Source organism: Salvelinus alpinus, chromosome 15, assembly GCF_045679555.1.
Source record: "Salvelinus alpinus chromosome 15, SLU_Salpinus.1, whole genome shotgun sequence".
NCBI classification, from domain to species: Eukaryota; Metazoa; Chordata; class Actinopteri; order Salmoniformes; family Salmonidae; genus Salvelinus; species Salvelinus alpinus.
The window spans coordinates 3237889-3253010 of record NC_092100.1 but is presented as its reverse complement, the minus strand read 5'-3'; the positions used below and the strand labels follow the sequence as shown (position 1 = coordinate 3253010).

At 39.0% G+C, this 15122-nt stretch overlaps 1 protein-coding gene across 1 annotated transcript in view; it reads left to right on the top strand.

Moving 5' to 3' along the window:
* The first annotated feature begins 2071 nt into the window (after positions 1-2071).
* The window catches only part of atp1b1a (ATPase Na+/K+ transporting subunit beta 1a), a 32234-nt gene continuing 19183 nt past the window's right edge, over positions 2072-15122 (top strand). Inside the window, exon 1 of the mRNA XM_071342287.1 lies at positions 2072-2394. Coding sequence (XP_071198388.1) covers positions 2301-2394 — 94 coding nt within the window. The 5' untranslated portion in view covers positions 2072-2300. The remainder of the gene's footprint in view (positions 2395-15122) is intronic.

Sequence of the window (15122 nt, the reverse complement as noted above, 5' to 3'; positions counted from 1 at the left end):
GTTGTGAAGAGGGCACGACAACACCTTTTCCGCATCAGGAGACTGAAAAGATTTGGCATGGGTCCCCAGATCCTCAAAAAGTTCTACAGCTGCACCATCGAGAGCATCCTGACCGGGTTGCATCACCGCCTGGTATGGCAACTGTTCGGCATCTGACCGTAAGGCGCTACAGAGGGTAGTTTTAATACTGCTGCTACTCGCTGTTTATTATCTATGCATAGTCACTTTACAAATGACCTCGACTAACCTGTACCCCTGCACATTGACTCGGTACTGGTACCCCCTGTATATTACCTCGTTATTGTTATGAAAATGTATTGTGTTACTTTTTTCTTATGATTTTCACCTTTTGTTTATTTAGTAAATATTTTATTAACTCTATTTCTTGAACTGCACTTTTGGATAAGGGCTTGTATGTAAGCATTTCACACTAGTCTACCTGGCGGCAGGTATCCTAGTGGTTAGAGCGTTGGGCCAATAACCCGAAAGGTTGCTGGATCGAATCCCTGAGCTGACAAGGTAAAAAATCTGTTCTGCCACTGAGCAAGGCATTTTAACCCACTGTTCCCCGGAGACGTTGGATGTCGATTATAGCAGCCCCCCCCCCCCCCCCCCCGGCACCGCTCTGATTCAGAGGGGTTGGGTTAAATGCGACACATTTCAGTTGAAGGCATTTAGTTGTACATTTAGTTCCCTGTTCTATTCGGCGCATGTGACAAATACAATTAGATTATTATTTTTTTTATTGAAAGGTGACATTGCTACGTCCCATCCATGTGTTATAATATAATGAGGAGATATGAACAAAGATGGCCAGCAGGCCTACGTTATTAGCATATTCTGTCTGATGGTGAGAAGCAGTGAGATGTGCCCAGCGGCAGCACAACATAGTAATCCCCATGATATGAACTCATTAATTACCAAAGCTCCCAGATACAACCTGTCTGAACAACTTCAACAGGAACATGTTTTTGGATTTGTTGAACATGTTCTTGGTTGATGACAGGGCCACATCATAGAACTGGAGTGACAGGGCCTGTCTGATGAGGAATCACTATGAAATGGGGCTGATTTACGACTGGTGAGTTGTCCGACTGGCGAGTTGTCCTACTGGTGAGTTGTCATATCAATACAGACTTCAATAATACTTGAAAGCTTTTTGTCAGCCCATTTACAAGGAGTCCTAAACAAGCCATGGTGTAAGTGAGAGCAGCGGCCAGGTTTCTCTTGAAAAACATGTGTTTTGACCTCAATGGGACAACCTGGTCAAATTAAAAGTATTTTCCTGACCATGTGACCTGACCAGGAATAACTCCATAGGGCCCAGAGTATTTCCTGATCAGGAAAAACCAACTTTCCACAAAGTGAAATTAGCTTATTAGTTAGCATATTATTACACGTTACAGTTATTTTTCTCTCTTATGTTATTCAATCATAAGGGTAGGGGTTGTGTCTTTAAATACATTCTTTATGAACAGCTTTGAATGAACCAAGAACGAGGTACCAAAGTACAATTATTTTTATTATTGAAATTACATACATTTTGAAGGATACAAATTCAAATGTGTTACAAAAATCTATTCATCCTTCTTAAAAAATGTAACACAAAACATTACAAACAGATAAACACAAAAACAGAGTTTTTACATTCAACGACATTTTAAAAGCTTAAGAGTATAAATTGATTTCAATACCGTCTTATTCTCACAGAGCAATTTGGCAAAGTAATTATTTAAGTCTACCTTAAAAAAATAAGATGTTTTTTTTCTCCCTTAAACAATAACTTTTATGGATGTGATATTTAGCAAGAATTATAATCAAATGTACTAAAGTACAAAGTTAACTCCTGAGAAATATAATGACTTTTAAACATGCGATGTGATAATAGAACTCCAAGAATGGTAATATAATGTTGCGGAGTTTATGACATCACCATAGAATTTGTATTCTATTTCGGTTTTAAAATTCTACCATTTTAGTTCCACCATTTCGTTTTGAACCGCCTGGGGCTGCCTTGCTTCACGGAGCGGTGATCATAGCAGTTGCCCCCTTGTTTCTTACGCAGAAGGATGACGGCTTGTGATTTGCCAGAGTTGGCCCCCCCCTCTTTGTAGGTAACTTATTACAAGAGTTTGCGGGCGGAGTCGGTTACCATAAGAGATAAATTGTGTGCTGTACAATAGGAGAGCCGGGTACGAAACTGTCCTTTACTATTCTGTAACGGGGGACAGTACAGGAATCGGGGACCTAAACCCATTAGATAATATTAATTGAAAAGGGAAATTAAAAGGCAAAAAAAGATGTCGGCAAATAAAGATGGAGACGGTGGATGGAAGAGCTTTCTGTGGAATTCGGAAAGGAAGGAATTTCTAGGACGCACTGGTGGCAGTTGGTGTAAGTACATAAATCCGTAATAAACTACTTTTAATCGACGCTTTTCTGGAAATTAACTCGAGGATAAGAATGATACGAGTTGTAGCCCAGTTGTTTCCGTGGATTCTCGGAATAATGTAACGGCACAGAGAGTTCCGGACTCGTTCTGTATTTCCTGATTGAGAAATACAAATACAGCACCTGTTTGATTGGACACAGCATGCTGTGTAGCGAAAATTCACTTTTCAATGGAAAAATTACAGGAGAAACACATCAAATGAATTAAACGTGATTTATAAACAACTAAATCTGTAAAATAACCGTATAACCTATTGATGGAATACGATTAAAATAAATGTAATGAAATTTAGTACTGTCTAAAAGGCAGTTGAAATATATTCAGACTTTTAGATCAAGTGAACGTAAATAATGTTCCTATCCGTTATTATTCGTTTAACCCGGGTCGATCATGTACAGCGAAAACTAGAGTCGGTGTCCTTTGCCAAAGAGGTCATTTTGAAGGACATAATTTACATTATATGGTGGCAATCGGGAGTGTTGGATTGCAACTAGCATGTGCTTGTCTTGCCAAAATGGCATGCTTGTTTCTGCTGTCACATAGTTAGCCTAGATTGGAGAAAATTGATAAAGAGTTGGTAAATATGAATTGATTTCTTTCTCTGAACAAAATAATGTGCCAAATGACAGGGGGACACCCATTACCTCGGTAATTAGCAGTTTTATCCCAATAGAGTTAGTTAGTTTTTTTTAAAGGAATCCGGGTTCAAGGTGAGCAGTCAAGGTGATCGGGCCTTTTCGCCTGAAAGTAATGTCATTGTTTTGGACCGAGAGAATGTCATGTAAAATGAAGCCAACAAATGAGCATTGATTTACCGATGAGACACTTTCTTGTTCAACTGGTGAGCTAGCAACAACTGTAACACAGACGTTATCTCAACATTTTTCTGCTCGGTATTCGAGTGGGAGACTTGTTGCAGTAGGTTATCTATTGGCAACATTTCGTTTTTTATCTAGGCGCTTTTTCTACATAGAAAGATCATGTCACGACTCACATGCTCGGTTTCTCTAGGGCCACCCCTCCCCCACAGACAACTTTGTTTCTTTTAGCAGCTACTGGAAACAATCTGTTGCTTAAATCAATTCCTCGAGTTCACATGGGTAGGGCGATTGTTACGGTAGGCTTTCACAATACGAGCAAAAATAAAGACAGATTGTACGGCTCTTGTAGGGGACACAGTTACAAGGCAACATTTGTTTCCTGCTGCCAGACTATTTTGGTAACGCAAAGAGCGCCTGTTCACTGATAAGTGTTGGTTTATCTCTCGAAACAGTTGCTGTTCTCTGAATTAATTTATACAATTCAGAAGCTCAATGAAAGTAGCTTGCTACGTTTTGAAAAGTGCCAAGGTTTCTGGCGTGTAGCCTTTGTTTGCGTAGCCTACATATCGCGCACGTCGCGTCACATCGATGTGGTTGTTGCAGCCTGGTCTCATAGACTGTCAAAACATAGTAAACGTAAATCCGGGACATTAACTTCTTGCGACTACAGGGGGTGCTGTTCCGAATTAGCATTTTGTCGTCTCCAAATTAAACTGCCTAGTACTCAATTCTTGCTCGTACAATATGCATATTATTAATTATATTGGATAGAAAACACCTTCTAGTTTCATACAACGTTGAAATTATGTCTGTGGGTGACCCAGAAAAATTTCTACAGCGAAATCCATGACAGACAGTGAAAGGTCTGAGAGCGAAGCTCTGGTTTCAGATCAGTTTTTAAGGTCTCTGTCTATCCTATGGCACGACACGAACTGCACCCGCCTTCCCCTGGATGTCAGTAACCAATGAGAAGTGGAATGGGCCTTCTAGGTAGCTCTCAGAGGTTATAAAACACCAAGGAGTGAGAGTAGCCCCCCTTTCGACGCAAGCCCTTACGCAGGATGGGACCTCCGGACGCCATTTTCACAGGCTCGGTTATCAACTTGAAATGTATCCGTCTGTAATTTAATTCGATATAGGACTTAGAAACATCATAAGGTAGTTAATTTAAACCGTTTTATAGCAATTTATATCCGTTTAGTGCGATTCTGAGGAATTTCTTTGTCGTGCACTTTCTAGCTTTGGGAACGTTTCGCGGTCTCGGTCGTTGTTAGTGGACATTTCGAAGGACAGAGGACATCTATCGACCAAAAGACGTTTATAACATAGAAAGGATACATTGCCCAAGAATATGATGGAAGATCAGCTCAAAGTAAGCAATATTTAATATGATAAACCGTGTTTCTGTCGAAATATTTTAAACGCATACATCGCCATTTTGTTTTGTATAGCTTCACTTGGCCAACCCTGTATTGAAAAGTAAGGATAATTTTAAAAATGTAAATCAGCGGTTGCATTAAGAACTAATTTGTCTTTCGATTCCTGTCAACCCTGTATTTTTTAGTCAAGTATATGATTAGCTTTTAATTAAACTAGATCACTCTGATAGATGACGTCAGACATATTGAGGCTTGATTTCCTAGTATTTTCATTGTGTAACCACGGTTTTGTATGGCTAAATATGCACCTTTTCGAACAAACTGTATATGTATGTTGTAAAATGATGTTACAGGAGTGTCATCGGAAGAATTCTGAGAAGGTTAGTGAAAAAATTAATATCTTTTGGCGGTGATTACGTTATAGCGCTCTTTGGCTGGAATCGATGCTCTGGTAACGTTTTCACATGTAGTATGCTAACTTATCGATTTATTGTGTTTTCGCTGTAAAACGCTTAGAAAATCTGAAATATTGTCTGGAATCACAAGATCTGGGTCTTTCCATTGCTATGCTTTGTCTATTCTTATGAAATGTTTTATGATGAGTAAATTGGTCATACACGTTGCTCTATCTAGTAATTCTAGTCGATTTGCGATGGTCGGTGCAATTGTAAACTGTGATTTCTACCTGAAATATGCACTTTTTTCTAACAAAAACTATCCTATACCATGAATATGTTATCAGACTGTCATCTGAAGAGGTTTTTTCTTGGTTAGTGGATATCAATATCTTAGTTGAGCCGAATTGGTGATAGCACCTGAAGGAGTAAGAAACTGATGGAGTTAGAATAGTGGTGTATTTTGCTAACGTGTTTAGCTAATAGATTTACATATTTTGTCTTCCCTGTAAAACATTTTAAAAATCTGAAATGGTGGCTTTATTCACAAGATCTGTATCTTTCATCTGGTGTCTTGGACTTGTGATTTAATGATATTTAGATGCTACTATCTACTTCTGAAGCTATGCTATCTATGCTAATCAGTGTGTGGGGGGTGGGGGGTGATCCCGGATACGGGGTTGAGGTTCGGTAAAGGTTAAAAATAGTATGACATGTTTGATATGGCTACATAAGACAGCAGGTTACTTGAGGCAAAAAAACGAAAGTCGGATGGGTGGGTGTATAACGCCATCATCTAGCAACCCAAAGGTTGCGAGTTCGAATCTCATCACAGACAACTTTAGCATTTGATGATTTTAGCTACTTAGGTTAAAGAGTTAAGTGTTAGCTAACATGCTAACTCAGAAACCCTAGCCTAGCTAGAATTCGTAACATATAATACAAATGATAGTTCGTAACATATCATACGAAATGGGTGATAGACATCCACAAATTAATACATAGTGTAAAATAATCACAGGAAACAAAGTTTCTCAGATTTACGTACAGAATAATACAAAAAGCTCTGAGACCAGGTTGCAGCGGTTATTGCTCAGGATAAGCCTTCCAATTGGCTGGCTGTGCAGCACCATCTCATTTTCGCATCAAATCACAATTGGTCATCATCAAAATGGGTAGGAATTAGCGACTACGTAGGCTACATTGATTCAGGGCTTCATTTAGTGACACTTGTATCCCAATGACGGTGTAATAACCCTTATACTTACGGCTACCCATACAGTACTATATAAAATATTCTATATATATATATATATAAGCGTATACGGTGCTATTGCACGAAATAGGACAATTATGATAATCTCAGCAATCTCTGTGCTGCTTGCCTTGAGAAATGTGAGAACGTGCCTGAGTTGTCCATTCACAACACGAAGCCATGCTTGCCTGCCTGCCTGTCTACCCTGCTGCTCTTGGGGGGGGGGGGGGGGGTAGACCGAGCTGAGAGAGAGAGAGAGAGAGAGAGAGGTTATCACAAGGACTGGAAGGCATTCAACAAGTCTCCTATTGGCCAATTTGATCACATTCACTCAGTGGTCCGATGGCTCTTTATCACAAGAGAGCGAGAAAACGATAGCGGTCTGAATTTAGCTATTCCCCCGGTCGTAGGTAAGAAAAACACATATTTGAGAGACAAATAAATGAATTGGACTTTGGAACGGGCCTATAGGGCTCGCCAGCTTGTAGTCCCGATGGCTCGTTGCCCAAAGCCTACGGAGGAAATGAATGCAGCTTTTGGAGGTGTTTTGGATTACACGGTCTGAGGTTAACAGGTTTCGGAGATCTTATACATTTTGTTCTATGAGATAATATCAGTCAGTTTAATCTATGAGATAATATCAGTCAGTTTAATCTGAGATAATATCAGTCAGTTTAACCTGAGATAACATCAGTCAGTTTAATCTGAAATAACATCAGTCAGTTTAATCTATGAGATAATATCAGTCAGTTTAATCTGAGATAACATCAGTCAGTTTAATCTGAGATAATATCAGTCAGTTTAATCTAAAATAATATCAGTCAGTTTAATCTGAGATAATATCAGTCAGTTTAATCTGAGATAATATCAGTCAGTTTAATCTGAGATAACATCAGTCAGTTTAATCTATGAGATAATATCAGTCAGTTTAATCTGAGATAACATCAGTCAGTTTAATCTGAGATAACATCAGTCAGTTTAATCTGAGATAACATCAGTCAGTTTAATCTGAGATAATATCAGTCAGTTTAATCTGAGATAATATCAGTCAGTTTAATCTGAGATAACATCAGTCAGTTTAATCTATGAGATAACATCAGTCAGTTTAATCTATGAGATAATATCAGTCAGTTTAATCTGAGATAATATCAGTCAATTTAATCTATGAGATAATATCAATCAGTTTAATCTGAGATAATATCAGTCAGTTTAATCTGAGATAATATCAGTCAGTTTAATCTGAGATAATATCAGTCAGTTTAATCTATGAGATAATATCAGTCAGTTTAATCTGAGATAACATCAGTCAGTTTAATCTATGAGATAATATCAATCAGTTTAATCTATGAGATAATATCAGTCAGTTTAATCTGAGATAATATCAGTCAGTTTAATCTATGAGATAATATCAGTCAGTTTAATCTGAGATAATATCAGTCAGTTTAATCTATGAGATAACATCAGTCAGTTTAATCTATGAGATAATATCAGTCAGTTTAATCTATGAGATAACATCAGTCAGTTTAATCTATGAGATAATATCAGTCAGTTTAATCTGAGATAATATCAGTCAATTTAATCTATGAGATAATATCAATCAGTTTAATCTGAGATAATATCAATCAGTTTAATCTGAGATAATAGTCAGTTTAATCTACGAGATAATATCAGTCAGTTTAATCTATGAGATAATATCAGTCAGTTTAATCTATGAGATAATATCAGTCAGTTTAATCTGAGATAATATCAGTCAGTTTAATCTATGAGATAATATCAGTCAGTTTAATCTATGAGATAATATCAGTCAGTTTAATCTGAGATAATATCAGTCAGTTTAATCTATGAGATAATATCAGTCAGTTTAATCTGAGATAATCAGTCAGTTTAATCTATGAGATAATATCAGTCAGTTTAATCTATGAGATAATATCAGTCAGTTTAACCTGAGATAATATCAGTCAGTTTAATCTGAGATAACATCAGTCAGTTTAATCTATGAGATAATATCAATCAGTTTAATCTGAGATAATATCAGTCAGTTTAATCTATGAGATAATATCAGTCAGTTTAATCTGAGATAATATCAGTCAGTTTAATCTGAGATAATATCAATCAGTTTAATCTATGAGATAATATCAGTCAGTTTAATCTGAGATAATATCAGTCAGTTTAATCTGAGATAATATCAGTCAGTTTAATCTATGAGATAATATCAGTCAGTTTAATCTATGAGATAATATCAGTCAGTTTAATCTGAGATAATATCAGTCAGTTTAATATGAGATAATATCAGTCAGTTTAATCTATGAGATAATATCAGTCAGTTTAATCTGAGATAATATCAGTCAGTTTAATCTGAGATAATATCAGTCAGTTTGATGAGCCTACTTACTTAACTATCTCCTGTTTTGTGTAGCGTGAGGCAGCTTGATGTACAAGTGCCACCCCTGGACAGGACACTAGTCTATCACAGGGCCTTAACCCTGGACAGGACACTAGTCTATCTCAGGGCCTTACCCCTGGACAAGATGCTGGTCTATCACAGGGCCTTAACCCTGGACAGGACGCTAGTCTATCTCAGGGCCTTAACCCTGGACAGGACGCTAGTCTATCTCAGGGCCTTACCCCCAATCTTATCTCTTTAATGCTGAATGTCAAGCGGAAACACATCAGGTCCCATTTTTAGAGTCTTTGGTATGACCCGACCAGAGATTGAATTCATAACTTTCCAATCTCAGGACACTTTAACCACAAGGCCACTGAGTTGGTCTATCAGACAGTAAAAACATGACCTTTATTTATTATGAAGCTTTTATGTGCTTGTTTGGATTACATAAATTCTTTAAAAATATATATTTTTAAGTGAGGTTAGCTGATAGATGATCCAATAGAATAATGCATCAGAACTCATAAACCTGTTTACCACAGACCCTATTTTCAGCGTTTAATAAAAACCAATTTTAACCAATGAGCCTCCGTTAATAGAGCCCCACAGTGGAGGTGTCATAATACCCATAAAACCTAGCGGTCAAACAGGGAAATGGTTCCAATCGTTTTTTCACCATAAACTTGTCCCATAGGGGATTTTAGAAAGTTTAAATATGGGCTGTGTTTTGTGCAGGCCTACCCTGGCATGACGTCTTGATAACCATGTAAATCCCTCACGGACAAGGTGAATTATCAATATATTTGGCTCTATTTACACTCAGTTAAAAAGAAGAAGAAGCTAATTAGCCTCAAAGTAGACATCATGCCAGACTACAAATCCCAGCCAGCTCCTGCACCTCATCTCTAGCAGACACCTTTTCTAACAGGTATTGATCCTGCACCTCATCTCTAGCAGACACCTTTTCTAACAGGTATTGATCCTGCACCTCATCTCTAGCAGACACCTTTTCTAACAGGTATTGATCCTGCACCTCATCTCTAGCAGACACCTTTGCTAACAGGTATTGATCCTGCACCTCATCTCTAGCAGACACCTTTTCTAACAGGTATTGATCCTGCACCTCATCTCTAGCAGACATCTTTTCTAACAGGTATTGATCCTGCACCTCATCTCTAGCAGACACCTTTTCTAACAGGTATTGATCCTGCACCTCATCTCTAGGAGACACATTGTCTAACAGGTATTGATCCTGCACCTCATCTCTAGCAGACACCTTTTCTAACATGTATTGATCCTGCACCTCATCTCTAGCAGACACCTTTTCTAACAGGTATTGTGTCAATTTAAAACTTGCACAAGACAGTTCACAGAATAGTCAATGTAAAGAAATGTAGCCAATTTATTAACTACTACATTTAGATAACATTAGATAGTTAATCCAGAGATTCTTACCTTTGCCTCAAATTCGGCAGTCTCGTTCAGATCATCATGGAATTTGTAGTTCTTTATGATCGCCACATTAGCAGGTAATTAGCATTTCATTTTTAAGGGGGTAAATACAGGCTAATATATTGATAAAAGTCACCTTGTCCAAGAGATTTACATGATTATCAAAACGTCACGCCAGGGTAAGCCTACACAAAACACAGCCCTTATTTTAAGTGTTTCTAGAATCCCCTATGGGGAGAAATGAATGGTGGAAAAACGATTGGAGCCATTTCCCTGTTTGAACGCTAGGTTTTATGGGTATTATGACTCATACTGTGGTACTCTATGCCTACAAAAATACAGCCACGGTCACCTTCGATGCAACTGGTTTGCATCTCTCTCACCCCAGAGCTCGCTGCCATGGTTACCGCCAGTCAATCAGTCGCTCTCTCTCTCTCTCACACACACACCGACCCAGACACTGTTGCACTATGCATTTATTCTGCTCAAACACTAGTAAAAGTGTTTCCCGTCGATTGTTTTGTTATGACCCAAGGTTAAGGGCAGCAGGGTTGATTTACTGTTGGTCATCCTGTCACCTTCACTTGCAGGGAGAGAAAGTAACATGTCTTGCCACACCCGTCTCTGCCTGACTGCACGGCGCCATGTGAGGTGGGGGGGGGGGGGGGGGAGTTTGGGGATGTTTGTAAATGAGGCTGATAGAGGAGAGGGACTGGTAACCGTCGACAACGAGCCAGAGTGACTCACCCTGCTAGATGTTGTTGCCCTCCGTTACTATTTCATCATGGGAGGGAGACGAGATTCATTTCAACACACAGCGTATGGAGTGGTGTAGAGAACAGTAGAGGGGTGTAGAGAACAGTAGAGTAGAGAACAGTAGACTAGAGAACAGTAGACTAGAGAACAGTAGACTAGAGAACAGTAGAGTAGAGAACAGTAGAGTAGAGAACAGTAGACTAGAGAACAGTAGACTAGAGAACAGTAGAGTAGAGAACAGTAGAGTAGAGAACAGTAGAGTAGAGAACAGTAGAGTAGAGAACAGTAGAGTAGAGAACAGTAGAGTAGAGAACAGTAGACTAGAGAACAGTAGAGTAGAGAACAGTAGAGTAGAGAACAGTAGAGTAGAGAACATTAGACTAGAGAACATTAGACTAGAGAACAGTAGAGTAGAGAACAGTAGAGTAGAGAACAGTAGAGTAGAGAACAGTAGAGTAGAGAACAGTAGAGAACAGTAGAGTAGAGAACAGTAGAGTAGAGAACAGTAGAGTAGAGAACAGTAGACTAGAGAACAGTAGACTAGAGAACAGTAGAGTAGAGAACAGTAGAGAACAGTAGAGACCAGTAGAGTAGAGAACAGTAGAGTAGAGAACAGTAGAGTAGAGAACAGTAGAGTAGAGAACAGTAGACTAGAGAACAGTAGAGTAGAGAACAGTAGAGAACAGTAGAGTAGAGAACAGTAGAGTAGAGAACAGTAGAGTAGAGAACAGTAGAGTAGAGAACAGTAGACTAGAGAACAGTAGAGTAGAGAACAGTAGAGAACAGTAGAGTAGAGAACAGTAGAGTAGAGAACAGTAGAGTAGAGAACAGTAGAGTAGAGAACAGTAGAGTAGAGAACAGTAGAGTAGAGAACAGTAGACTAGAGAACAGTAGAGTAGAGAACAGTAGACTAGAGAACAGTAGAGTAGAGAACAGTAGAGAACAGTAGAGTAGAGAACAGTAGAGTAGAGAACAGTAGAGTAGAGAACAGTAGAGTAGAGAACAGTAGAGTAGAGAACAGTAGAGTAGAGAACAGTAGAGTAGAGAACAGTAGAGTAGAGAACAGTAGAGTAGAGAACAGTAGAGTAGAGAACAGTAGAGTAGAGAACAGTAGAGTAGAGAACAGTAGACTAGAGAACAGTAGAGTAGAGAACAGTAGACTAGAGAACAGTAGAGTAGAGAACAGTAGAGAACAGTAGAGTAGAGAACAGTAGAGTAGAGAACAGTAGAGTAGAGAACAGTAGAGTAGAGAACAGTAGAGTAGAGAACAGTAGAGTAGAGAACAGTAGAGTAGAGAACAGTAGAGTAGAGAACAGTAGAGTAGAGAACAGTAGAGTAGAGAACAGTAGAGTAGAGAACAGTAGACTGGAGAACAGTAGAGTGGAGAACAGTAGAGTGGTGTAGAGAACAGTAGTGGTGTAGAGTGGTGTAGAGGAGAGAACAGAGTAGAGAACAGTAGAGTGGTGTAGAGAACAGTAGAGTGGTGTAAAGTAGAGAACAGTAGAGTGGTGTAAAGTAGAGTGGTATAGAGTAGAGAACAGTAGAGTAGAGAACAGTAGTGGTGTAGAGAACAGTAGAGTGGTGTATAGTAGAGAACAGTAGAGTGGTATAGAGTAAATTAGTGTTATTAAATTAGTGAGATTAGTGTAGACTAGAGAACAGTAGAGTAGAGAACAGTAGAGTAGAGAACAGTAGAGAACAGTAGAGTGGTATAGAGTAGAGAACAGTAGAGTGGTGTATAGTAGAGAACAGTAGAGTAGAGAACAGTAGAGTGGTATAGAGTAGAGAACAGTAGAGTAGAGAACAGTAGAGAACAGTAGAGTAGAGAACAGTAGAGTGGTGTAAAGTAGAGAACAGTAGAGTAGAGAACAGTAGTGGTGTAGAGAACAGTATAGTAGAGAACAGTAGAGTGGTGTAGAGAACAGTAGAGTGGTGTAGAGAACAGTATAGTAGAGAACAGTAGAGTAGAGAACAGGAGAGTAGAGAACAGTAGAGTGGTGTAGAGAACAGTAGAGTGGTGTAGAGAACAGTAGAGTGGTGTAGAGAACAGTAGAGTGGTGTAGGGAACAGTAGACTGGTGTAGGGAACAGTAGAGGGGTGTAGAGTAGAATGGTGTAGAGTGGTGTAGAGTAGAGAACAGTAAAGTAGAGAACAGTAGAGTGGTGTAGAGAACAGTAGAGTGGTGTAGAGAACAGTAGATTGGTGTATAGTTAAGAACTGTAGAGTGGTGTATAGTAAAGAACAGTAGAGTAGAGAACAGTAGAGTGGTGTAGTGAACAGTAGAGTGGTGTAGAGAACAGTAGAGTGGTGTAGAGAACAGTAGAGTGGTGTATAGTTAAGAATTGTAGAGTGGTGTATAGTAAAGAACAGTAGAGTGGTGTAGGGAACAGTAGAGTGGTGTAGAGAACAGTAGAGTGGTGTATAGTTAAGAATAGTAGAGTGGTGTAAAGTAGAGAACAGTAGAGTGGTGTAGAGAACAGTAGAGTGGTGTATAGTAAAGAACAGTATAGTAGAGAACAGTAGAGTGGTGTAGAGAACAGTAGAGTGGTGTATAGTTAAGAACAGTAGAGTGGTGTAGAGAACAGTAGAGTGGTGTAGAGAACAGTAGAGTGGTGTATAGTAGAGAATAGTAGAGTGGTGTATAGTAGAGAACAGTAGAGTGGTGTATAGTAAAGAACAGTAGAGTGGTGTATAGTAAAGAACAGTAGAGTGGTGTATAGTTAAGAACAGTAGAGTGGTGTAGAGAACAGTAGAGTGGTGTAGAGAACAGTAGAGTGGTGTAGAGAACAGTAGTGGTGTAGAGTGGTGTAGAGGAGAGAACAGAGTAGAGAACAGTAGAGTGGTGTAGAGAACAGTAGAGTGGTGTAAAGTAGAGAACAGTAGAGTGGTGTAAAGTAGAGTGGTATAGAGTAGAGAACAGTAGAGTAGAGAACAGTAGTGGTGTAGAGAACAGTAGAGTGGTGTATAGTAGAGAACAGTAGAGTGGTATAGAGTAAATTAGTGTTATTAAATTAGTGAGATTAGTGTAGACTAGAGAACAGTAGAGTAGAGAACAGTAGAGTAGAGCACAGTAGAGAACAGTAGAGTGGTATAGAGTAGAGAACAGTAGAGTAGAGAACAGTAGTGGTGTAGAGAACAGTAGAGTGGTGTATAGTAGAGAACAGTAGAGTGGTATAGAGTAAATTAGTGTTACTAAATTAGTGAGATTAGTGTAGACTAGAGAACAGTAGAGTAGAGAACAGTAGAGTAGAGAACAGTAGAGAACAGTAGAGTAGAGAACAGTAGAGTGGTATAGAGTAGAGAACAGTAGTGTAGAGAACAGTAGAGTGGTGTATAGTAGAGAACAGTAGAGTAGAGAACAGTAGAGTGGTATAGAGTAGAGAACAGTAGAGTAGAGAACAGTAGAGAACAGTAGAGTAGAGAACAGTAGAGTGGTGTAAAGTAGAGAACAGTAGAGTAGAGAACAGTAGTGGTGTAGAGAACAGTATAGTAGAGAACAGTAGAGTGGTGTAGAGAACAGTAGAGTGGTGTAGAGAACAGTATAGTAGAGAACAGTAGAGTAGAGAACAGGAGAGTAGAGAACAGTAGAGTGGTGTAGAGAACAGTAGACTGGTGTAGGGAACAGTAGAGGGGTGTAGAGTAGAATGGTGTAGAGTGGTGTAGAGTAGAGAACAGTAAAGTAGAGAACAGTAGAGTGGTGTAGAGAACAGTAGATTGGTGTATAGTTAAGAACTGTAGAGTGGTGTATAGTAAAGAACAGTAGAGTAGAGAACAGTAGAGTGGTGTAGTGAACAGTAGAGTGGTGTAGAGAACAGTAGAGTGGTGTAGAGAACAGTAGAGTGGTGTATAGTTAAGAACTGTAGAGTGGTGTATAGTAAAGAACAGTAGAGTGGTGTAGGGAACAGTAGAGTGGTGTAGAGAACAGTAGAGTGGTGTATAGTTAAGAATAGTAGAGTGGTGTAAAGTAGAGAACAGTAGAGTGGTGTAGAGAACAGTAGAGTGGTGTATAGTAAAGAACAGTATAGTAGAGAACAGTAGAGTGGTGTAGAGAACAGTAGAGTGGTGTAGAGAACAGTAGAGTGGTGTATAGTAGAGAATAGTAGAGTGGTGTATAGTAGAGAACAGTAGAGTGGTGTATAGTAAAGAACAGTAGAGTGGTGTATAGTAAAGAACAGTAGAGTGGTGTATAGTTAAGAACAGTAGAGTGGTGTAGAGAACAGTAGAGT